The sequence below is a fragment of the Nesoenas mayeri genome (assembly GCF_963082525.1).
Source record: "Nesoenas mayeri genome assembly, chromosome: 1".
Classification (NCBI taxonomy): Eukaryota; Metazoa; Chordata; class Aves; order Columbiformes; family Columbidae; genus Nesoenas; species Nesoenas mayeri.
The window spans coordinates 37,153,684-37,178,053 of record NC_137541.1 but is presented as its reverse complement, the minus strand read 5'-3'; the positions used below and the strand labels follow the sequence as shown (position 1 = coordinate 37,178,053).

Genomic DNA, 24,370 nt, shown 5'->3' with positions numbered 1-24,370 from the left:
TAAAGTGTCCCCCCCCACCCTCTTTTAAAATTTATTTTTTAAGGCCAAACAACATGCTTTCTAGTCACAGCTGAGATAAGGGAGGGGTTTTCTAACGGTGCTAGAGCGGCTGGTCAGAGGCTGCAGCTCTGCTCTGGTGCTGGCGGTTGATTCATGCTGGGACAGCTCTTTGTGAAGCTGAGAGCGAAGGGGGCTGCCGGCTGGTGCTGCTGAGCAGGGAGATGGAGCGCTTCTTGGGCTTCGTCAAGCAGATCAGACGATCGAGAAGAAGAAAAGGCAAAAAGTACCGGCCAGAGGAGGATTACCATGAGGGCTATGAGGATGTCTACTATTACGCTTCAGAGCATTTTCGAAGTAAGTGTTTTGCATAACCTCATTTTTCTTTGACTGTGATAAATGCTATGCTTTTAAGATTAAAAAAAAAAACAACCTATCCCCCCTCCCTCATATGCAAACAATGTTGCTTGCTAGAATCTGAGCCTCATGCAGGTATTAAAACATCAGTTTCTGTTAGGGCTTTATCTGGCTGTGACTGCTTGATGAACAATACAAAGCAGCTGAAGTGGCACAGCCACTGAGTGAGCAGGGTCTGTCTGCAAACCCGGGTAAGATTTCAGGTGCAGCTGATTGTGTCTGACTGCTGGAAACCTTTTGTGAAAACACTCTGTGTTGAGAAGCGATAGGGTGGCCGTAGCCCTTGTATAATGCTTTTGGAAAGCTGCGTGGTGGATGTTTTCAAAGCGCAGGGATCGCTCATTTGTAAGTTGGAGTTGATGGTTAATGTTTGTTGTGAGGCAGACTGTCTTAGTCCTCTGAGCTTCTGCTGTGACCCGCTGGTTTGAGTAGCAAGTAACTCAGGTGGGCTGCCTCCCTGCTGCAGGTCCAGGACCTCTGGTGAAGAATTAAGTGATGGGGTTTGTTTGCTTGCGCTCACGTGACAGCAGCAGCTCGCCCAAAACCAAAATAAGCCACCTGCTCGGAAGTCCCTGTGCAGACTGTGCTCTGTTCCCTGCAGCTGGTTGGGGTTTATCCTCTGTACCTGTCGGGTTTCGGAGGTGTGGGTCTGCCTTGGGCACCTCCAGGAGGGAGGAGGGGACATGCCCAGAGGTACCAGTGGGGCTGGTGGGAGGGAAGCCACGCTCAGCTCCTGCCCCCAGGGTATCGTGCAGCGCTGTCAGGGTGAGGTGTTGGCAGGAGAACCAGTCATGCACAAAAATGACTTTTTAAAAAGGTTTCTGCTCTTCTGGCTGGTGGTTTGGGAGCTTTGGAGTGAAGTTGTGCCTTTTGTTGAGCAGTTGAAGTTTGATGCACTTTTTTTGTTGTTCTGTACGGTGCGAGTTGCTGTCAGTATCTTTTTGTGTCATTTGGCTTCGTTTCCGTTTTGCTGAAATAAATTACAAGAACCTTACATTTGTTTCAAGACAAAGCAATGAACGTGATTGCGCTTTACAGCACCAGAGTGCTGCTGTCCTGTGGGAAATTAGGAAGCAGGAGGTTTTTCCTGTTAGTTTTCTCCCAGTGCACCATGCTTGCCTGTCTCCAAAAATAAACTAATGCAGAGTGTTTGGTTGTTTACTGGTTTTTTCCTTAATACAATTTTGGTTTCTTTCAATTTTAAAGAAAATTTACTATACTGATAATCTCATAATTCATCTGTGATGTTAAGACTGAGTTTTTGTAAGAAAAGACCTATTTGGGGAGCGGCAATGCAGTTGTAACAGGTGACATATTGCCATAAAGTTTTCTACACAAGAAATAGAAATTCTAAATCTGCTTAGGACTGAAAAATGCACAAAATATATGTTAGTGAAAGCACGTAACTTTTTCTTGCTTTAATATGTAAATCAAAGGAATGTGTCAAAGCAGTATGTCAAAATATTTCCCTAGCTGATGGTTGTTGAAGGTTTTTTTAAATAAGAAAGCAAAACCCCACCAAAACTGTCACATGTAGTAAGGATTTCTCAAATGCTGATTAATAAATTATTAACTTTTGACTTAATGTGAGGCACTAAGATCGAGCCAAATATCTAATAGGTTTTTCCTATTATTCTACTTGGAAAATAAAAGGATAGTACACACTTCAGCCTGTGGAGATCATAAGTCTTTCAGGGTGGATGACTGTGTGCCAGATTTTGAAGTGGTGCTTACAACACTGATCAGAATACTCAGATTGAATGGTCAAAACAGTGCACAGTGCTGCGGAATTACATGTACAAGGAGTTTGCAGCTTCTTGCAGTTACTTAAACAAAACATGTCACGGGAGATTGAAGCAAAGGAGTGTTTATAGAGAAAGCACAAACACAGTTGCTCCTCAAGTGCTTCTTTTGCCTGGTCTTTACACGTGCTATATGTGTCAGTGTTTGGTTGGGTAGCTGTGGTAGCTACTTAGAGCAAAGTACAAAATGTGGAAAGATGCCGCTGGTGTTACTATAAATGCTTTCCTGAAATTGAATTTCATGTAATGGGGACAATGAAATGTTTGATATTTAATTTCATTATGATCTGGTGTTCTGCTGTTTACAGTGCAAATCGGGAGTAATTGCAGAGCCTTTAATAGCCATTGCTTCTGCATTTGTATGCTTGGAAGAATGCGTGCTTGAGAATAAGATCATATTTATTGGTTTGATTTTCACGGTATCAGAGCTAATGAAATCAAAGACACGTTGTTCATTTTACTGAACGGAGTTGGAGCATTTATATATTTAGTTTCCTCTCCCTGCATTGTTATCCATCCCTCCTCCATCGTCATTTATGAGTTATATATCCAATTAGCCAGTGCATTTGAAGATTGTCTGAGCCTATCACTTTATGAGCTTGTTACTCTTTTCCCCCCTGCCTCGTAATGTTGCTTAGAGTGTTGTATAAAGGCAGAATTAATAGGAAAAATGCAGAAACTACATTAGAACAACCAAAGGATCAAACAGAAAGAAAACAAAGTTAAAAATAGAATAGGCCCGTGGGAATCACAGGAAAAAGGTGACTTTAGTTTGTCCTCAGCCCAGCTGTGCCTGGATGTTGGGATACTGTAGCTCCTGCTGTCAGGTATATTGCCTTCACTCCTTTGAAGCTTTGTCATGGAAGACCATGTTAGCTGTGATATTGGGACACAGCTACATGAAAGGAAGGTGCAGTAGTGCCTGAAGCTCCGTGGGTAAAAAAAACACCCCAGCTCCCGAGTCAGACATCTTTTGGCTTGGACATTTAATCCATTTGGATTCAGTTAAATGGATATCCTTTTTTTGACAGGCAACATCAGCTCTTTTATCTTTCTGGAGGGTCTCTTTCTGTGCATAACTGAAATATTAATTTTTGTACACAAACACATACTGACATTAGTAGTGCAGACATCATACTCATTTTGTTGAGAGTTTGCAGTGTTGACCTAATGGATGATGAAATTGCTACCCAGCCTACTCAGATAAGTTGGTGCTTATTGCACGAAAGTGCTTTAAAAAACATTATCTTGCGCAGCTTTACGGCACTGCCATTGAACCTGTTCCTTTTAATAAGATTTTCCATTAAAAAGGCCTGTGTTATACAGGGTGTTTTGAAAATATGGACCTGATTTGAAATCACTGTATCTCTGCAAGCACGGACTGCCCATTAATGAAATTCTTACGGTCTGCACATTTACAAAAAGGTTACTAAAACTTGATAACTCATTAAACCTTTTGTAAATTTTTGTGCAATTGCAACATGTTGGGTCCATCTTTTTGAAACACCCCGTATTTTTGCCAAGACGGATAGTAAACATGAGGAATGCTGCGTGGCAGAACTGCCTGGAATGCTCCCCAAAATGATATGTCCTTTTGCTGAAGTCAAGGTGTTTTGCCAAGATCTTCAAGTTTCAGCCTCATCTTGAGCAGGACGGTGTTTTTGGGATCCAGCCTGATTTTGGTCACCTCTGACCAAAACAAACACAACCCTCCTCTTCCCCTAACCCCAATCTGATTTCAGTCCTAAGTCTCTTATTTTGCAAAACACTTGGAAGGATTTGGGTTTGTTCCAACTGATTTTGGAACCTTGCAGGTTGTGTGAAACGTGGTTGTCATGATGTGCCCACACAAGTCCAGAGGGCATTGCTGTGAACACCCACTGTTAATTTTTGACTTACTTATGTTACTTCTGGTTTCTGTCACCCATCCCTTATTAAAAGAGATTCTGTTTTCATTGGTTCTTCTTATTCTGTCATTCCTCCCAATGTGATGTCAGCAGCATAGTCCATCGGCATCAAGATTTAATCTTCTTTGTTGATGCAATGAAAACTGATTGGTTGGACTCGATGATCTCTGAGGTCTTTTCCAACCCAGTCGATTCTGTGATTCTGATTCTGTGATCCCAAAAAACATTGTTTAAAGAATTCTGCTAGTAAACTCCCACAAATCTGAAAAGTCCCATTTTTTTTTAGCTCTGACTTTAAAATGTTCCATTGAGTCACACAGAGTCCCACAATTTTGTTCTATACTTTGTGAAGTATTTGTTGTTTGACAAGAGCGTTGATATTTTAGACAAAATAGTCTGCCATAGTGTATCTGCAGTAAAATCACATATTAGTTTTCTTTCTGATGCCTTTTATTAATTCTTTCACGATTCTTTTGTGAGAGTCATCTAGTTCCTTAGTTTCAGGACATCAGCCTCTTTACATTTGCCTCTAAAATACATGTGATGATCTTTCCATTCTTTCAACTGATTATCCCATCTCTCCCTCCCTGTGCCATCATTGCAAAGTTAAGGTATTTGACTCCCAGCCTAACAAATAAGGCAGAAAGGAAAACCTGAAAGTTTTATATAAGTCCAAGTTGAAGATGTCCTCTTTGTTGACTGAAATCTGGCAATAATTAGTTAAAATGAATATATGATATGCTATTTGGGATGATGTCAGCAGAAAAACTCTGTTTGGGCGTTATTCTCCAACAAAACTCAATGTTATGGTACAGAAACTCCCTCAGCTCCCAAAATCTTGCTGATAAATGTCTTTGCGTTTCATACCCTGGGTGGTTTTAAAGCTGTATTAAATATTGATAGAAGAAACTTGCTACTGAAATAGCACTAAGACAAAACACTGAGGAAAGTGATGTGCCTATGGCTTCTTAATGCTGCGGTCAAAAGCAGCATTGCTCTTGTCAAGATTTTCTCCATTTCATAAATTGGTACAAAGAGTTCTTGTTTGCTGCAGTCTCATATATTTGATTGGGGTTGTAAAAGAGTTAATGGTTTTATGAGTAATGTGGTGACAAGGGCATTGAATATCTCTAGCTTAGGTTGCAGAGATGTTAATTCATCTTAAGGGTGAGGAATGCAGGACCAGCGCTTTTCATTTTACAAGCAGTGTGTGTTGCCAGTCTCTAGTTTAAATAGATAGGTGGGTGGGGGTGGGGTGGTGTGTATTTCTCCTCCCATCCCAGATCTTGTCAGTCAGTACAGTAAAATCTCAGCTTTCATTGAAACTAAAGGTAATACGTTTGTTGCAGGCTACAATGAAAAAAGGCTTGGTAACCTGAGCAGAGAATATGGCACGCCTTGAAAAGACAATGATAATAATCTTTTTTTAAAAAAAACTAAAATGTATTAAAACTTCTTATTTCCTTCTCCTTAGAGAATGTCTCGTGATTGTCAGACCCCGAAGGTTTTCATTAATGTATTAAAGTTCTTCAGTATTTCTGTCTGTTTTCCATAAACAACTTTTTTTTTCTGATGTCTGGATAACCCCAGCACCACAAGTCCAGAAAGAAAGGGATATGATGCCCGTGGCCAGGGAGACTCTATTGTCACGGGGCCACCGTCCAATGTTGATTTGCAGGCCAGGCATGGTGACAAACAAGGTGATTGTATTTGAGCTTTACTGAGGGGACAGACAGTATCAACTTTCCCATTCAGAGATTTCTGAAGGAAACAAAAGTGGTAGCAAGTGACTGTCTCTGCGTCCACTTCCAGGATAAACTTCCCCTGTGCGGGTGCCAATTATAATGTTTTCCATTTTGGAAAAAAATCAGGAACTCATTAGATAAAAGTGTTGTATGCTCATGCTGCTTTGGTTGTTTTTGTATTTTCATGTGTGTTAGATTCTGGATTTTTTTTTTTTTTTAAACAGTTGGTCATTGTATCAAGTGCAGGTTCGTATTTCTTGACAACCATCCACTTGCAGAGGGTTGCTTGACTTCTGATGAGAGCTGTATGTGTTTTGGAGATGGCCTCATTTATTTACATCTTGTTTGTTATGGTCGTTAGTGAATGTATCCTTTCGAGAAGAACCCAAGAACTGGAGAAATATTACGTATTATTCTCATTTTACATATAGCAAACTAGTAGAAATGGGTTAGCTAGCAGCTCTTGAGCTTCCCATGAAATTATTTAGGCTTTCCCAGCCCGTAAGAAATATGCATATATTAAAATCTTATTTTACTCCTGTCTTGTTTTATCTTAGTTAAAAGCCTGTAAGTCTTGGGATGAGGCTTGTGTTTGCAAATGCTTAAGCTGTTTTGGATAGTGGCTTTGCCCACGTTATATTGTTTACAAGATAATTAAAATGATGTTGTTATATGTGTACTAGCATGATACCCAGCGTGACACCTGAGGCTGTGGGGTTCTCCATAGGAACGGAGCAATGTCGTTCTTCTAGGCAGGTGTGCATGAGTTTTGGTGAAATGGTTTTGTAATCCATGAAACAGGCCATGGAATTTTATTTATTCCCCCCACCAGTGGTGCAATAGCTAATTTAAATTTGTTAGCAGGAGGTTTACTTTTTTAAATGACCCTTTGTAGCTCTTCTACAAGTGGCCCTTAGGCTCCTGGGGCAGCACACAGCACGGATGGTAAAACATTGTTTTAGAGTTACTGGAGGGAAACCTGCTAATTTATTTTAAGTCACTGAAATAATGAGACCTGAGTTATGTAATTCTTTGCATGAAGGATAAACACTTCTCTCTGGTAGCGATTATGAATGTACAATTGCTGTGCTACTTTTCTTTCATTTACTTTCTGGTCGTATTCTTTACTGTTTTATTAAAGATCTTGATTGTCTTTGCTCAAGAAATGGATTTCTTATAGGTCTCCATCCTCTTATAGTGGCTGCTGGTATGAGGTTGTACTTTCAGCATATTAGAGTTTGACACCCTTTATATTTTAGAATGTCTAGAATAGATGATATTCAGGTTCAAACAATTAAGTTTAGAGAGACTTGGACTTTCTACTTCCTGAAATTATGTGTAAGTTCATGTTTTTAATCATGACTTTGCCAAGTTACATTGTGAACATGTAGTGATGAGATTATTTTTTTCCCCTTGGATATTGTGAAGTGAGTGAAACATCAGGATTTATGAACCTAAGGTTAGAGAGGTAAAAAAAGCTACTGAGGTGTTAGTTTTAATGTTGGACTCCAGTTCCAATGGAAAACTTAAAGCAATTAGTGGAATGAAGAAGAAAACAACAATATAAGTCCCTTGCTGATGAGATTATAAACATTTATTGACGGATTGCTGTGTTTTTTCAGTAGGGCTTGCCAGCAGCTATAATTAATCATCAGCATGAATATAAACACCTGTTTACCACAGATAGTATTTTGTATAAGGCAGATTTGATAGTCTTCATCATGTGTGCAGAATTTACTAGGCAACTTTGTTTAATGTTTTTCATCAGAAAAGAGCAGGGGTAGTGCTGTGGCTGGGCACAGGAGTCTGTGATGAGCAGACTGCTGATGACCTGGAACACTAACTATTTTTTTCAGACGATTTTCTATAATCGTTTCCCTCTGAAACCCATGAAATTATACACAAACCAACATGCAAGACTATTGCAGTTCTAAGGGCATCTACCCATCTAGAATATTGTGTGCAGTTCTGGGCCCCTCAGTTCAAGAAGGACAGGGAACTGCTGGAGAGGGTCCAGCATAGGGCAACAAAGATGATTAAGGGAGTGGAGCATCTCCCTTATGAGGAAAGGCTGAGGGAGCTGGGGCTCTTTAGTTTGGAGAAGAGGAGACTGAGGAGTGACCTTATTAATGTTTATAAATATATAAAGGGTGAGTGACATGAGGATGGAGCCAGGTGCTTCTCGGTGGCAAACAATGACAGGACAAGGGGTAATGGGATCAAGCTGGAACACAAGAGGTTCCACTTAAATTTGAGAAGAAACTTCTTCTCAGTGAGGGTGACAGACTCTGGAACAGGCTGCCCAGGGGGGTTGTGGAGTCTCCTTCTCTGGAGACATTGAAAACCCGCCTGGACGTGTTCCTGTGCAACCTCACCTAGGCGTTCCTGTCCCAGCAGGGGGATTGGACTAGATGATCTTTTGAGGTCCCTTCCAATCCCAAACATACTGTGATACTCAAAATTTAAAAGGAAGTAAAACTAACAGTGCCTGTAGAACCTCAGTGTGGCCTCTCTTTAATGAGTCCTTTATGAAGGACTGTTGTTCATTTTTGTGTGGCACTTGTGACAGATTCAGCACGTGGCAGAGGCTGCGCCGAGTCCTGGTGCAGTGTTGTGCCTGGACTTCCCACCACCCTTCCCCTCGGGGCTCAGCCCTCCGTTCCCTGGCTTGAGAGCTTGAATTTGCAGCTGTCACAAGCTGCTGTAGCATGCCAGGGGAAGTATGGTTTGTGTGTGTGTGTATATATATATATATATATATATATAAATATTATATAAGCCTAACTAGTCTGAAAAACCAGCTGTAAGGCATCTCAGGCTGCAACCTTTAAATTGTTGCATACCTTTGATGATAATCTCTCTGTGCTCTAGTTCTCCACCTATGAAATGAGGTTAATGGTACCTCTCCTTCACTGTTACACTATGAAAGTAAATGAGTGCTTGCTAAGCTGTCAAATGCTTCGGTGATGAGCACCATGGAAGAGCTCAGGAAGAAATTAATGCCAGTCCAGAGAGAAGGGCTTGAATAATATGTGGGAACTAAGGCATGGAATTACACTTTGAGCAATGAGGGGGGAAAAAAGGTCTTGAATAAATTTTTTTACTAGTTAAAATCATTTATTCTGGACAGTAAATGAGACAAGGTCTTGTGAAAAAGTAGGAGATCAGGTAATTAAAGGTTGCATTATAATACATATGCGAAAGGAGGCCAAATTGAGACTTGCTAGGGTTTCTTAAATCAGGCACTTGCAGCTTCCAGTTTGGTTTTTTTTTTTTTTAGTGGGGGGGGGGTGAGGTTTGCACACAGTAGAGAATATGGAGCAGCAATTCCTTGGGTTTTAGCATGCAGTGGAAATTCTGTAACAGCACGTTATGGGGATAATACTTGATATAAATGAACTGAAGTCGTCTTGTTATTAAAATGGCAGAAGTAAATTTTGGTGAGTGGCTACAGGACCTGATCGCACACGTGACACTTCAGTGGATTTTCTAATATAGTCTGGGAACACTATGGGCAGCTGTGGAACAGAGGAAGGACAAATTGAATTTATTTTTCTGATGTCCATGTGAAGTTTGAACAGATGATGAGACACATTCAAGGAGAACTATCCTTGGAAAGGTGGCCAAGGGAAGAGCCAAACTGAAGAGAAGCATCAGAGTGCCAGAGAAGGTGTGAGATGTCACCACCCTGCAGGAGTCTATGGGGTCTGGAAGACCTGCTGGAGCAAGGAGTGAACCCTTCAGGTTTGCCCAACCTATTCTGTACTTGCTAAACATGAGCCTTACTGTAAGGCACGTGGACACCACATCTTCTGCCTAAGCTTGACACTGGAGATAAACCTATGGAGATGGTTTTCCAGGTGTCAAAATCAGGCTTGTGTGTGTAGCCCTGGTGCTTGCAAAACCTGTGTGTACGTGCTTGGGTGTGGAGTTGAAGAGGGCAAAGAAGGTGGAAGAGAAAATACTTAGGGAACGGTGAGAAATTTCTTTGGAGATACACAAAACAGGACAAGACTGCAAACACCTTGATCTACCTATTGAAGTTACATCAAACATCAAAGCTGGCTGTGCTCTGAGCAGGGGACTTGGGATAGAGGACTTCCAGAGAGCCCTTTCAGCCTCAAATATTCTGTGATTTTATGAAAGGGAACGTTGGTTGGAGAAGAAAGGAGGACTACAGAAGGCAGAAAGGAGAAAAGGGTGATTAAAGACAGTATGGGGGCAATACTTTTGAATGGAACTATGAAAGTGAAACCAAAAGTACACAGATGCCATGTGAAGTATTAAATCAGTAAATTGTGTTTTCAAATTTATTCACAAATGCTTCCTTTGGGTATGTTTAACAAACTCCGTGCCTGCTCAGATCTGTTATTTTCATAACACTGTCCTGCTCCCAGAGGGGGAAACTCCTCGCTCAACAAATACACCTTGTTGCTATTCTGCCAGCTGGTAGCATTGCTATTAAAAAAAGAAAGGGGGGGAGAAAAAAGTATGCACGATGTATTACAGATAAATGCAGTAAAAAATGAATAGTACACAAATACATATTTTAAATACAGAATTATATTAGCTTTTGCCCTTGCTTTCTGCAGGTTGGAGTAGAAAATGATGTAATGCTCTGGTGAGCTGTTACCTGTGCCCCATGTGCCCAGCTGAAGTTGTGTAGTCAACAGGGCCCTCTCAGAGATGAGTCACGGCAGGAGCTGCGATGCCGGCTGGATTAGTACTGAGTGCTCGGAAATCAAAAGGGATGTTTGCCACGCTGTCTGATAGGGATGTCACATCTGACAGCCTGTTTTAGGGGAAACGAGAAGATGCCTGTGAAGTAAAGTTGGGAGGGAGCCCGAATCTCTGACAGAGTGCTGCCAGCAGCAGTGCTCGGGTCACTTGTCAGTAAATACAAATACGTCTGGTGGCATTTACAGTTTTGGAAGCAGGAACACAGATTTTCTGTTGGGTGTTGGTAGAATTTTGCATGGCTTGTCATGAAAATGCGATGTTCCCTCTCATTGCTAAAAGGAAACAGGAGTGACTTCTGTGAGCTCTCCAGGCCAGTGCTTATAACTGCCCATCAATAATTAAATGGAGTGCAGCAAGACAGTGGAACCACCGACTTTGTGAAATCCCTATGAATTTAGTGATGCTTTGGTTATCTCTGAAATGCTTCCTCTGTAACTTGACCCATGTTTCACCTGGACTCCCCAGCAGTTTTCCAGAGGAGTCACGCAGGAGTCCTCAGCACTTTGCCTGTCACTTATGCCATAACCTGCCTGAAAAAAAGAAAGAAGTCTTCTTGAGCTTAAGGCATTAATGATCTGCTTACATTTTTCTTGGTATACTCTAAACATAATTACAAAAACAGAAGTATATTTAAATATGTGGTGGGTGTCGATGATGTTCCTCTGCTCCTCACTCATCTGTACATCTTTGCTGGCTCATTCAGGCTGGGAGTAGCCAGCGGTGGAGGAGAGCAGGAGGAAGAGGTTTGTCTACTGGAAAGAGTACAGCCCTCCCTTAAAATACTGCCACTCCTGAGTGTGTCATGAGGGATGGAGAAAGCACTGAAAATTACCATTTTGTAACCAGGACTTGATTGGTGTGCTGCAATTCAGTGTTTGTGTTTTGTTCTTGGGTGGATGGAAAACAGTGCTCCTTTATAGTTTCTTTTTTTCTCTCCCTTCCCACCGCCCCACTTCTCTGAACTTGGACTCTGACAACAGGTCTGAACGGCTGTGAATTTTGTAGGGCAGATTGCGCAATGCAAATTGTTTCCAGAGACTGAACAAAACTGTTGAAGGCCATTCTAGCTGCAGCACAGAGTTGGTGGTTCTTTGTGCTGTAGAGATAATGGGACTTTTTACAGCCACATGTCCATTCACAGGAGGTTGTTTTCCTCCTTGTAGATAATGACAAAAGTTTATTAGCTGTTGGTTTAAGTGTCTTGCAAAAATGTAGTGCTGGTGGCACAATTACTCGAGAGTTACATGAATGTGAGTAGAAAAGGCAGCCAAGGGAACACACTGCTCCATTGTATGAAAATAGCTTTAATATATGGAAAATGCTCAAACCTTATATATTTCTCAAAGTATTTCAAGGCAATTTTTAAAATTATGTGAAAGTATTTGCTTGGAACTAATTATCACATAGCTTCAGTGTGTTGGTATTTTACACACTGGCGGACTGTCAGTGGATCTACAGGTAAAGAAAACGTAGTTTTGGTCGGTGATCTCTTATTTTTTTTAACATGTCTTTTAAGTCTTGATGACTTGGTAAGTATGTCTTATGTGATCAATGGATGATAAGTAGCAGCAGCTTTATAGCTTACAGATATATATATACATATACACACACACACACACACTACCACTAAGTGATATAGGGACATGTATAAATAAGGAGAAAAATTTAACTTGATTTTGAGTAACCTACAGAAGGTAATTATTAAAACACTTATGATCACTTCTGCTCATTTTAACTGCTTCTCTAAACAGTTAAAAGTGTTCCTGTAGTTACTGTTCATGTTTTCTTAGTAACAATTTATATCTTTTAAATACAGAACTAAATTAAACTTAAAAAAGAATCTGAGAAACCAAGAATATTTAAAAAATCTGTAATGGTTTAATAGGTGAATTGTCCTGATTTTTTTTTAAAAATAATAATTATTATTATTATTAATTATTTATTATTATTGTTATTATTATAGTAGTGATTGGAAATGATCCGTTGTCCTGGTTTTGTGATGGTGACATCAGTGCTTCCCCGAAGATCACTGGATGGTTTATCTGGTTTTAGGCTCCTAATTTCACTGGTGGAATCTGGAAATTTTGTCTGTCTTTGAAGTCCAGTCTAATACAGTAACAAGTACCACAGCATGGAGGGAGAGGTTAGGTGATAATATCTAAATGAGAGAACACACATTTTGGTATTTCAGTATTACATTCAGCATACTGTGTACTGTGGCTTTTTTTTCCCCTTTACTGATGTATATAGTTCTTTAATTCTTCAGCTGGGCTTTGGGCAATTGAGTAACCCTGTTTTTTGGGTTGGTTTGTTTTCCCAAAGTTGAAATTTCATTAATTTTCTGAATTACAAACCTGGAACCCTTTTCACATATCTCAAAGTCCTTTAAAATAGTTTAAAAATGCAGTTATGGTACACATGACCCCCTGAATTTGCAATCTAAGAAATATTTTGCTTGCAGTTCTGTCATAAAATCAAATAATATCACGAAGGGGAGGAAGGTAACACATCCCATCTGCAGTCATTTACGCCCTCATGCAAGTAAGGGCTTTCTGGTCACATTCAGATTAGAAAGGATGGACACATGGGTGTGTGTCTTTATTAATAAAAAGCAGAAAACTTCTGCTCATGGTCTACAGCATATGCTTTTCTTTTAAAAACCACAAGTTACTAGTATTGTGAATGACAGCTGCTCTTTCTACTAATTTATTTAAACAGAATTGTATGTGCTGCTCAGCAAACCGGGAGCATGGTTGGTTTTGATGTGACAGCATAGTCTGCAGCTCAAGATGTATATGACCTGCCTTTAGGCTTGACCTAGGGCCACTAGGGATGCCTTAACTTAAGACTAGGTCAATAAAAAAAAGTGAATAGGAAGCTGTCTGGGGAAGAAGCAGAAGAAGCGAAGTTCAAATAGCCTTTGTATCTGCAAATTCAGCTGTTCTATGCAGAGATTGTGGACTTGGGTTTTAATGTTTTTTTTCCCCCATGCATCTAAAAATGCATGGGGAGATTTATTTGTTTGTTTATTTAGAGCTGATGCATGGAAAACAAAGCTCTGAAATATCAGTCTGCAGTGATTGCATTTTTCCTGGTCGGTGTTTATTTTATCAAGCAGATTTGTAGAGTTGACAGTGGGTTTTTGTGAGGTGTTTTGTTTTTAATTGTCTTGGCTGTGCCTTGCTGTGGGCCAGCCAAAGATTTGGTCCTGCAAATGCTGGGAATGTAGCTCCATTAGGGTGAGTAATCCCACTGGCGGAGATTGGATATAAGGGTCTGTAGCAGTGAACACTAAAGAAGATAGTGTGTATGGGTAGAATAAAAGAGTAATTCTAACAGTTTCTTGTTTGTGTTGTGTTTCTGTACTCTGTTCCACTCACTGGAAGAGAGAAAAAGATATTTTGAGTGAGAGATCAGCATCCTCGGATTGTTTCCTCTAAGACAATTTATAAGCATGCGCAGTTTTATTTCAATTTGGTTCATGAGTGAAATTGTTCAGACTTCAGAAACAAAGCCAGTTGATTAGTTCTGCATTATTTCATTTCAATGCATGATTTCAACCTTGTTCATTAAAGCTGAAGTGGAAAACGTGGGTCTGAAGGACCGCTGTTGACAGGAACCACTAGCCTGGAGCACAGAATTCAATAATAATTGATTAATACAGTTTACTGCTGATTTATTTTCTTTGACAAAGCCAATTATTCTTGCCAATATCTTTTATACATGAGCCTTCACTTAGAATTGAAAATTTTAACCTGTAATAATAATATTTAAATGGTAATGCTGCTGGGAGGGAGGAGAGGGAAGGGGGCGGGGGGGAAGTGAGGCTTATTTAACACTGACCCTCAAATACTCTTCCACTGAGCAAAAACTGAAGTAGATGGTTGTATTGTAGTAAATACTAAATGTGTTAAATTGCCTGTCAAGTACAGTGATATTTATTTATATATTTATTTATTTGATGTTAATTGTTTTATTTATTGGAGGAAAATGGTTTCAGGTGTAGCTTTAGGGAAGACTTGACTGTTGCTATTTACTGTATGAAATCCAATTACTTATTACAGAATCCAGGCAAACAAATTTGCGCTTCCTTTGGTGTGGAGGGCAGTGGGGATGCTGAAGTTGTAGACTGAGTTTTGTCTGTACACGTACATAGGAAATGCACGTGTGGGTAAGTGGCAGCTTGAGGTTTTTTTGGTAGGGTGTAAAAGACTGGAAGTGGCAAAAGGTTATCTGTGTGTTTGTATTGACCTCTCTGCTAGAGCAGCTCGGTGTTGTTTCTTCAGATGTGTGAAAAGACAGACGTGAAGAACTTGTGACAGAGCAGACTTCTGAGGTGCAGTCACTGCGGAATAAATCATTTAAGTCTGGAGCTTTGGGTCACAGTGCAGAGAACAAAGATACAAAGCTTTGGTCTCTGTGTCTGCAGCTAAGACTTGGGTTTAATGCAGAACTGAATGGCTGCCCTTACTATGTGAAGGTATTAGTGGTGTTTGGAGGGGCATGGGCACTCGTTCCTCTGGGCTCCTCCTTTGAGAGCAATTATTATGGAAAAAAAGAAGTTGATGTTGAAATTTCAACTCAAATGTGTGTGTGTGTATATGACTCGGGAATAATTACTTTTGAGCAGGAAATTCCTTCAAGAACAGCATGTACAAAATCCCCTTATGCTGCTTCTCAAGTGTAGATAAGCTGCATTTCCATGCAATGAGCCTGTTTGAATTGTTGAGGGGAAAAAAGTGGGCAACCTCTGTAACAGCCAGTTTTCCTATATCCTCAAGGGCCACCACCACTTCGAACATCTTTGGGTTTCTATCAGTAAGTTATTTCCCCAGCTCTGTATTTTTGCCATAGGGAATAAGAAAATAAATATTTAATGAACGTGAGGACATTCTTCTGTATTGCGTGTGTTGGGGACATGTCCCTCCCAGGCCTGTCCACCAGCAGGCTGCCGGTCTGTCCCCTTGGGCAGGTACTTCTGTGCTGCTTGTGATCTGATGGACAGCACTTGACATGTGGGGACACCGGCAATTTCTTTTACTAATGTTTGCTAATCAGTGGTGAATAGTAAAGCAAATCTTATCCTGTCATTCCTTGAAGAATGATTGAAGTGTAGGAGGATTTTTTTTAAAAAAATTATTTTATTTTAACCCTTTTTTGGTTGCTTTTTTACTTTATCGACAGTCTATGTATTACTGCTGTGGGAATGGGGAGCAGAGGTACTGGGTGAGGAGGTGCCAGAGACAGGACAGTGTCCTTGCCCATTCCAGGACTATCTCTGCCCATTAGCAGGCATAAGTACTGTTTTCCTAGATGTACCTTAGCACCAAATCCGGCCTCAGGCCTTCTCCTTGGGTACATCAGATATAGACCTACTGAAGGCAAAATATTTTGTGGTTTCTGTGTGTGCTTTGGTTTGTCTTGACATGCTGATGAATCTGAAGGCTAAGAACAGCTTTGTCTACATTGAATTTTATGTAGTGTGCAAATGGATGCAATAGATGGGCTTCTTCCCCCCTCTGTGTATTGTTTTCTGTACAGAACAGTGTGTGTCAATCTCAAGATTGTGAGTCTGCTCTGGGGAAAAGGTTTGTGACTCTTGGATAACCTTTGACTCCGGGAGCCACCCAGAGATGCAGAATTAAAAAATGGTTTTAAAATGTCAGTCAGTCTACAACTTGTTTTTCAAGTGTTCTAAGACGTAAAGCTGCCTAACAGCAACATGTCAGCATTTTTGTGTTGGAAAACTTGTTTTTATAAAGCCACCAGTGGGGCCAGCACTGTTACAGAAAATGAAGATTTGTTGTCACTTCCTCACTTTATTTAGTTTGAAACCAAGATGTCAAAAAATGTAGGGGAATGAGAGTTGTTTTACAAAAATTAAACTAACTGGCCCACATAGACCCTCAAGTAAGACTGATGAATGGTATACAATTAAATAGCAGGTTTGTAGCACTACTGTAGCAGACATAAACAGTGTCCAGCAGAAGGCCAGAGCTTTCTTCTGATATCTCAGCCACATCCCATCTTGGTCTACTGAGGGACTGTGTTGGGCCAACAATTAAACCTGTTTTTTTCTGGCTTGTTTTAGTGCTTGAAGCTCAGTATCCACATACATTGGTGTCACGCTGATCTGCTGTGGTTCAGGTGGTGGTAGGGACTGGTGGGGCTTCTTGACCTTGCTCCCAAAGAGAAGGCTGAAGGTTGTGTCCCAGCTGCTGTGGTGGCTGTGGGCAGGGGCCTGTCCTGCGCTGACATGGCTTTATCTGCCTCTGCACAGCCCCCAGTTCTCCTTTGGGTCCTCTCCCAAAAGCACCGTTAACAAGCGGGCATCAGTAATGAAGCAGTTCCGATTTTTAGCTTTTTTGGGTCAAATCAGGTCCTGCACTTACTGACCTAATCAGTACTTTCATGAGAACTAGGGAGGAGTGATTTTTAAAATGTTTGTACGCAAAATAAAGATTCTCTTTTTGTCAGCAAGATGTATTTACTCTTCTTTTACAGTTGTAAAATGCTCCTAGCTGTGAGTTTTTCCTAGCTGTGAGTTTTTTCTTGTCTAATTAATGCTGGTTAGATATTGACTGTTTGTATGAAATTACCTTTTTTTTTTTTTAAAGAGACATCTACCCAATTAAGGGAAACAAAAAGCTTTGCAATTATTGTTTTTATACCTTAGGTATATTTGGTGGTTTGATTCACTAGCTTTTCCTGTACTGACCGATTGACTATCCTGAATTGTCTTTTTGAGCAAACTTCATGCTTCTTACTTTCAACTTTGAAAATGTCTGTACATACTGGATGAACTTAAATGTAGGTTCAGTGACTGCAAAGATGCTATTTTTGAAAATTTAAGGTCAGGCTATGTAGGCAATATAAAAAAAAACTGAATCCGTTGAACAGGGAATTGACTCTATTAGTTTTTGGGAAACCAGTTTGGAGGTTAGTGGATTAAATGAAGTGTGTTTAGATGTCTTAAATAATGTAATTGTTTCCAAGCAACTAATGCCAACTGTTGAGAGTAAAGTTAATTTGCTAATGGGAACACTGGACCCTTTGAAAACCCATTTCAAGCACCAAGTTCATTTCAGAGATTTAATAATTAATCAAAGTGACTATATTAAATGTCAGTGAATATATCCATGCATTGCTATCATACTTCTCTCTCAACATGAGTTTCCAGACTCTTAATGATTAAAACAGTGAGATCTGTAATGTAATAATAATGCTGGTGCACTGGAAAGTGAGGTACCTCTTGAACATTCTTGCTGAAAAATTTTCAGTTTGGACTTGGTTATGAGTAGTGGTTATGAGGAGTCCTTTAAACAGGTTAACCCGTGCCCATATCTTGCTTGGAGATTGCTTTTCTTCTTTTTAGAGTGGAACCCAAACATATAGGGCCAGATCTTCAGCTCTCATTGTCACTCCCCCATGGCTTCCCTTTGCCAGGCTAATGGAAGAGCAGGTGTTGCAAGGAAGATACCTGGGTTGTAGAGAGCTGCGTTCAGCATAGTGAGGTTGGCTGATAGAATTTGGCGTGGTGGTTTCTATGTGTTTCTTGCATATTAGCTGCATGGTTTCATGAGGTTGTTCAAGCTATCCTTGTGCTGTGGAAGAGCATGAAAATAATAAAAATTATTTTATTTATACACGTCACAAGTTGATTGTTTGAGGCCTCAGACATGGTAATGCAAGAAATTTCTGGTAGCTGCATCTGATACAAATAAACTTACCTTGCACCCTGTAGCATGTCTTTCCATGACTGTGGTCATGGAGAAGCAGCAAATCTTTTGCGCTGAGGTCTCTCTGTAGTTGTTTACTGTTGGTGGTAATCTTGTACTGCAGTCAATTACTCTGTGTGTGGATGTACACATGCACACACTTGAGATATTTTAAGAAAAGTCTTCCAGCCTTCTGGGAAGAAAGAAATCACTCATTTCCTAAAAATCCACTTACATGCAGGACAGCGTGCTGTCTAGAGTCACTTGCAAGTGCTCTCTAGAGCAGCATTAAATCACTGAATGTTTGTTCCAGCTTCTTCATAAAACCCTGTATTTGAGAGAGGCAGGCACTTGATATGTTATGATAAAGCAATCATGTTAGTAGTGAATATTTGCGTAATGTAGCTGGCTTATAGTCATGGAGTAGGCAGGTCAGAAAGGGCTCCAGAACATAAGGTTTGGTTGTGGGTTCCTGCAAGCTTGTGGCTCACCCTGGTACTTGACAGAAGATGCTCTGGGCAGCAAGGTTACGGTCTCAAGAGGATCCGTGTTGTAATGGGCTAAAGAAGGCTACTAACACTCTCAGTCAGTAGACAGCATTGTTTCCTTAAGGGCTCGAGTTGCTCAAGGTAAGCTGCCAGGTTGTATTCATGTGTTATTTCCCATAGCTTCTCATGTCAGAGATGGGAGTTGCATCACACAGCTTGAAAAGTCAGAGGAGGGGGGGAGAGGGGGAAGAAAAAAAGAAACCAAAGTTCTAAATGATAGAAATTATCAGAAGTCTAGCATCAAAGAGACAATGGCCTTAAAAAAGCACATTATAATGCAGTAGGATACATGGTGGCTGTGATTGTTTTCTGAGCTATGTTTTGGTATCTCAGAAGCTGTATGAAATAGGTAAGAGGGGTTGTACTTACTTCTGCAAAGATCGTAGTTAAACCAATTAGTCAATATACTGAAGTAATGAAGTAATTCCTTTTACTGTATAGCTGGGTGTCTCTCATCTCCCTGTGAGTTTTGTTCATAATGTTGTTTTTTTGGTGCTTCACATAATTGCTATTTAAATCTAATATAATTACACATTATATATATTTTCAGACATAGTTCAAATACAGAGGTGTGGTTTGTTCTGACTTTAGCACTGATCTCCCACCTTTCCCCCTTCTGAGGGAGCCAGTAGCTGCTCTTCCATCCCACGTGTGCTCAGCATCTGCTGGTAGATGGGCATGGACCACAGCTGGGCTGCTGTTGGTGAGCAGGATGAGCTTTGCCCAGGAGGCCCCTGGAGAAGGGGGCAGCTGGGACACAGCACCTGGTTGGATGTATACTCCTGCTGAGCCATAGATTCAGCATCCTTGTGCTACTTGAATGTATGGCAGGGCTCTGACAGTGTGCCCAAGAAGTATGGAGAAACAGCACTCTTAAAGGTCAAAAACCTCACCACCAAACCAAAGCGAAACGTTGGGATTTATATTCAGATGCAGTTAAGTAACAGCACTTTTCCTTGCATTCTCTGTGAAGTTCAGCTCTTAAATATCTTGGGTCATAGCGATGGACACTGTAAGCAGGTTTGTAGAAATCAAAGCTTTTGGTGATAATGAGGAAATCTTGCTAGTTGGAGAGCTAATTTAACTAAAATTATTCAATAAAAGAGTAAAAAAACCCCAGGAAGTTGGTGTGTGTATATATCTCTCTAATTAAAAGGAGGCTCTGGAGAGGATTATTAAAATACAAACAATGCAGAGGGTGCTTGTAATGTCAGTGGGCAAGAATTAATAGAGTACTGTAGAGGCAGTTGTATGCTACAAAACCGTATTGTTTTATCACTGGAACTGCACTGTCACTTGAGGCTTTGAAAGTGCTTTGTGACTGTGGGAAATATTTTTCTTCTTTACTGAGAAATGTCTCACCTCTGGATGTAGCAAGACAGTGTATTAAAAAGATGCAATTAAAATGTTACAATGTGACTGTTTAACAAACCTAAAATGGAAATTACATTGCCTTTTTTTTAAAGCCTTACTCGGCTACAATTTCCCATAATGCTAAGACTCTCAAAATCTTTTGTTCTGCTGAAATCTGGTGATAACATCCATGTTTGTACACATCTTTACGTTTGCACAAGGTTTTCAGAGTGGTAAAGCGGGGATTAAAATATCAAAGGTCATTGTTTAATTCTGTTTTCTCTCATAATATTGACTTTATGTAGTTTTCTTTTAAAAATACTTAATTAGTTGTCCTTTTTTTGGTCAACTTTTGCTGTAAAACTAGGAGTGAGTTAATAATACTGTTAAAAATAGAGAGGGGGGAAAAAAAAAAAGTGGTTACATCCATTACAGCAGATGTAGGGGAGCAGGGTGAACTTGGGTCTGTTTGCTCTTATTCACGCAGCTGTACCCAGGTTTCCCTTGAAGTCTGACTCTTTCTTGCTACTTTTCCTTCTTACATATGTAAGGATATGCATTTTATGTATCTAGATATTATCAACGCACATGTATATAAAATATATTAAAAGCATAAATACCTAAAAAAGCAGCATGCCCATTTTCTCTCTGCGAAGAGGGAGCAGAAAGCACTGTATTCTACTGAAGCGTGAAGCATCACGGAGACATCGCTCGAGCCGTGAGTGCCAGGCTTGACAGTGGTTTTGCCTCGAGAACATGTCAGAGTGCCTTGAAACTCTTCTGTCAGGAAATCCTCTGGGATTCATTTCATTTCCTTGGGGCATTTTTTAACTTTAAGTCACCTTTGTCCCTGCTTCCCAAATTTCAGGTGTAGGAACCAAGAGGGGTTAATCAACCAGAGTTGATTAAGCTGCAGGAGAGCACAGAATTAACTTGTGGTCTTGAAAGAGCGTCATCCCCACAGCACATGGGAGTAGCCCCAGCTCCACGGGTCATGTTCTGCATTTGCCAGGTCAAACTGTGCAGTAAACCTACAAACCAAAGTGAATTCCTACCCTGCTGCCCTTTTCTACTGACCGTAAGAAACTGACAGGCATCCTTTTTCTTCTCATCTCCTGAAAGATCTTCCTAAATGTTTACCTGATTTCATTCCAGCCCTGCTGAGCAGCAGTTTTAGAAATGGTCCATATGGGAAAGACATTTCCAGAGGGGATTATTCCTTTGTGTTCTGTGTTTCTGGAAGCATAGCTGCTGTGGCCCAAAACTGCCTTTATGGGGAAGAAACCTGTCCCTGCAAGTAAGTGGTGTGGATATGAGATGGATGTATACACACAGGTGTATGCATGCAATATTGGCATGTAAATATGAAACTGATTTTCAGTTCTCTAGACAGTTAAAATTGTTTTCCAAGTATGCCCCATAAAAGTTAGACACTGTTACTCTATCTTTGCTTTCAAGATTTTACCTCAGTCATGTATCCCAGTTGAAGCATAGCACTGGGCTCATATTGATCAGTGAGTTGTTTTATAGGTTGTAGAGAGCAGTCTGTTTTGGAGAACCAGTTCTTGTCAAAAGGCACATGCTTTCATTAGTTAAATTAGGAATAGTGGCACTAAACTTGTGTGATTGTAAAATGTAAATGCAGTTAGTGGAGACTAACACAGATAAATTCCTCTGCAGCTACAAGGTTTTTCTTGGTTTTTTTTTTGTTTGCTTTCCCCACACCAAAGTCTTCGGATGCCACATCTGCCAAAGCCCCCATTTGTGCATGCTTGGAAGAACTGGATTCCCCCTTGAACATCCTGCTTCACTTTCAGAAACCTTTTCTTGTACTTGACCTGCTTTTCAGTGCTTTCCCCATCAGTAACAAACATCCTCCCAAACTTGCCAGCCTATGAGGAACAACTAAATGACCATGACCCCTCACTTTCAGACAGTCCATAGCTGGATATTGCAGAAAGTACCTCCCAGTAGTTCTTGCTGAATAAAAAGTATTAATAAGTCTGTCTCTAAAAGTAGCAGTCGTTTCCTATAGAAGTTGGTTTTAACAGCAGCACTGACAAAGGAGATGACTACAGTTGTCTTCAGACGGGGAGCTGTCGATAAGCTGCACGCTCAGCTCTGCTATTGAAGATGGTAAGATTTTGTAAGGGAAAAAGGTGAGGAAACTTATCAGCTGAAATCTTTGTAACTTTTATTTTTGGGAAGTATTGCAATCCAGTGCTTTGACAAGATGTTGTGAGAAAAAGCTCAAATAGCTGTGGACTCTAAATCAAAATGAATTTTGACATTTTGAGTTGACACCAAGAAACAGAACAAATAGTATTGTAAACTAGACGCAAATGTCAAAGCATTTCCCAGGTATATTTTTGAAAGAACCTTATAATGTATTCACCTCCTAGTGTGATTGTTGGCCTGGAAACAGGGCTGGATCCTTTGCCCAGTTGAAGTTTGCCTGGTTTGTTAGCATAGGAAAGCTTCTTAAACAGAGCTCTCAGCTAGTCTGTTGAAATGACCTTCATACTCTAGGTATATGTGGGACTCCAGATGTTTTCATGCCATGTAACATTTGGTTAGCCAAATGGTGGATTAGTATGTGCTAGAAATCAGGAGATTTTGATTGAAATAGATGATCCCCGAACAAGAGTCTAATGGATGTTGTATGTTCCAGGATGCAGGAATGAGCCTGTGCTTTCCCTATCACCTTCCTGTTTGAGGCTAAAAATGCACTGCAATGAGTCTGATATTGTCAAATGAAACTCCTTCTGATTTGCTGTCCATGCACATTAAATTTCAGGACAATGCTATTGCAACCTAGTGGAATTTCAGCTTTTAAATTAATCCAGTAGAAAAAAAAAATCCTCAAGGTATCCCAAGTAGAACTGTCTTAGCTGAATCCAAGCAACAAAGAAAGGTAAGATTATATGTAACCTTTAGGAGATAGTCAGTGTGATGTGACACTTAAGGTTATCTGTCAAAGACACCATAAAAATTATTGTGATAGAGCTAAAGTATGAAAGCATGTAAGCTTTTATCCAGTTGTAGCAGGACCCTTTTTAGTCAAAATATTCATTTGTTCGTGTGCTCTGAACCTTGCTTGCAAAGGTGGAGCGTCATGTGGGCTTCTACTCTGATGATTCCAGCTGGTGTGCTCATTCTAGTCATTGGGTGCAGTAGTGTGTTATATTGAAGAAATGTAGTCTACAGTCAGTTGGCAAATGATGAGATGTGGCAAATTACACTGAAATCCGCAGGGTTCCCGGTGTCGTGCCCAAGCCTGTCCTAAAAGCATGAGCAATTTATGCTCTTTTCTATATTTTCTAACAGTTGAGAAGGTCAGAGTGTTATGAGTATTTTTGGTGAGAAAGGGTCCAAACCTGTTTGTAAGCATCTCTGTCCAAAAGCCTGCCTTGGAAAAGGGGAATGTCCATGTACAGGTATTTTCTGCTTTGTTCTCTTGGGTCATTTGAGCTAAAGCTGCAGGTTGAGAAAGGCCCTTGTCAGGACTCTGCCAGGCATCTCAGTGGTGGCTCATCAACTTCTCACAAACACTGCACCAAGAACATGACTCAGAAATGTTAAGATGGAGAAGACAATATCAGGAATGGAAATGCTCACTAAAACAAAAATGGTCTATTTGAAATGCAGAGCAAAACATTTTATCCTCATTCCCTTTAGACCGGTCATCCCTAGATAGTGTCTTGTAGTGTGTTGCCCATAATATCTAAATGTGTTACTTAAAAGAAAAAGGGTAGTAAATACGGAAAAATGAGGCTGATGGAGAAATACAAGTATGATTTTGTGTATAGGATGTCACTTGTAACTTGTTGCTCGAAGGCAAGTGATAACAGGCAATATCAGCCTTAGGGTACAGAATGTCTTATTTGTGATACAAATTAAAATCTGCTCTTCTGACTTTCACAGAAGGAGAAATGGGAAATAATTGGAACACCTGTTGATTCAGCTGCTGGAGCTACTTGCCAGTTCCCCAAAATGTTAAGTCCAGTTAGTACTTACTGCCTTGTATTTTTCTGAGAAGGAGGTCAAGCTACACCTGTCTTTATTTAACCGTATCCAGTTCTCACTCGGTGCTGAAGCAGTATCATGGCCCATTGTAGATATTGGCTATGATTTGATTATGAA

At 40.3% G+C, this 24,370-nt stretch overlaps 1 protein-coding gene across 1 annotated transcript in view; it reads left to right on the top strand.

Moving 5' to 3' along the window:
• Positions 1 to 221: 221 nt before the first annotated feature.
• The window catches only part of GRIP1 (glutamate receptor interacting protein 1), a gene marked incomplete at both ends in the record, with an annotated part of 225,848 nt that continues 201,699 nt past the window's right edge, over positions 222 to 24,370 (top strand). The window contains one exon of the mRNA XM_080354049.1: positions 222 to 354. Within this exon, the coding sequence (XP_080210175.1) occupies positions 222 to 354 (133 nt within the window). The remainder of the gene's footprint in view (positions 355 to 24,370) is intronic.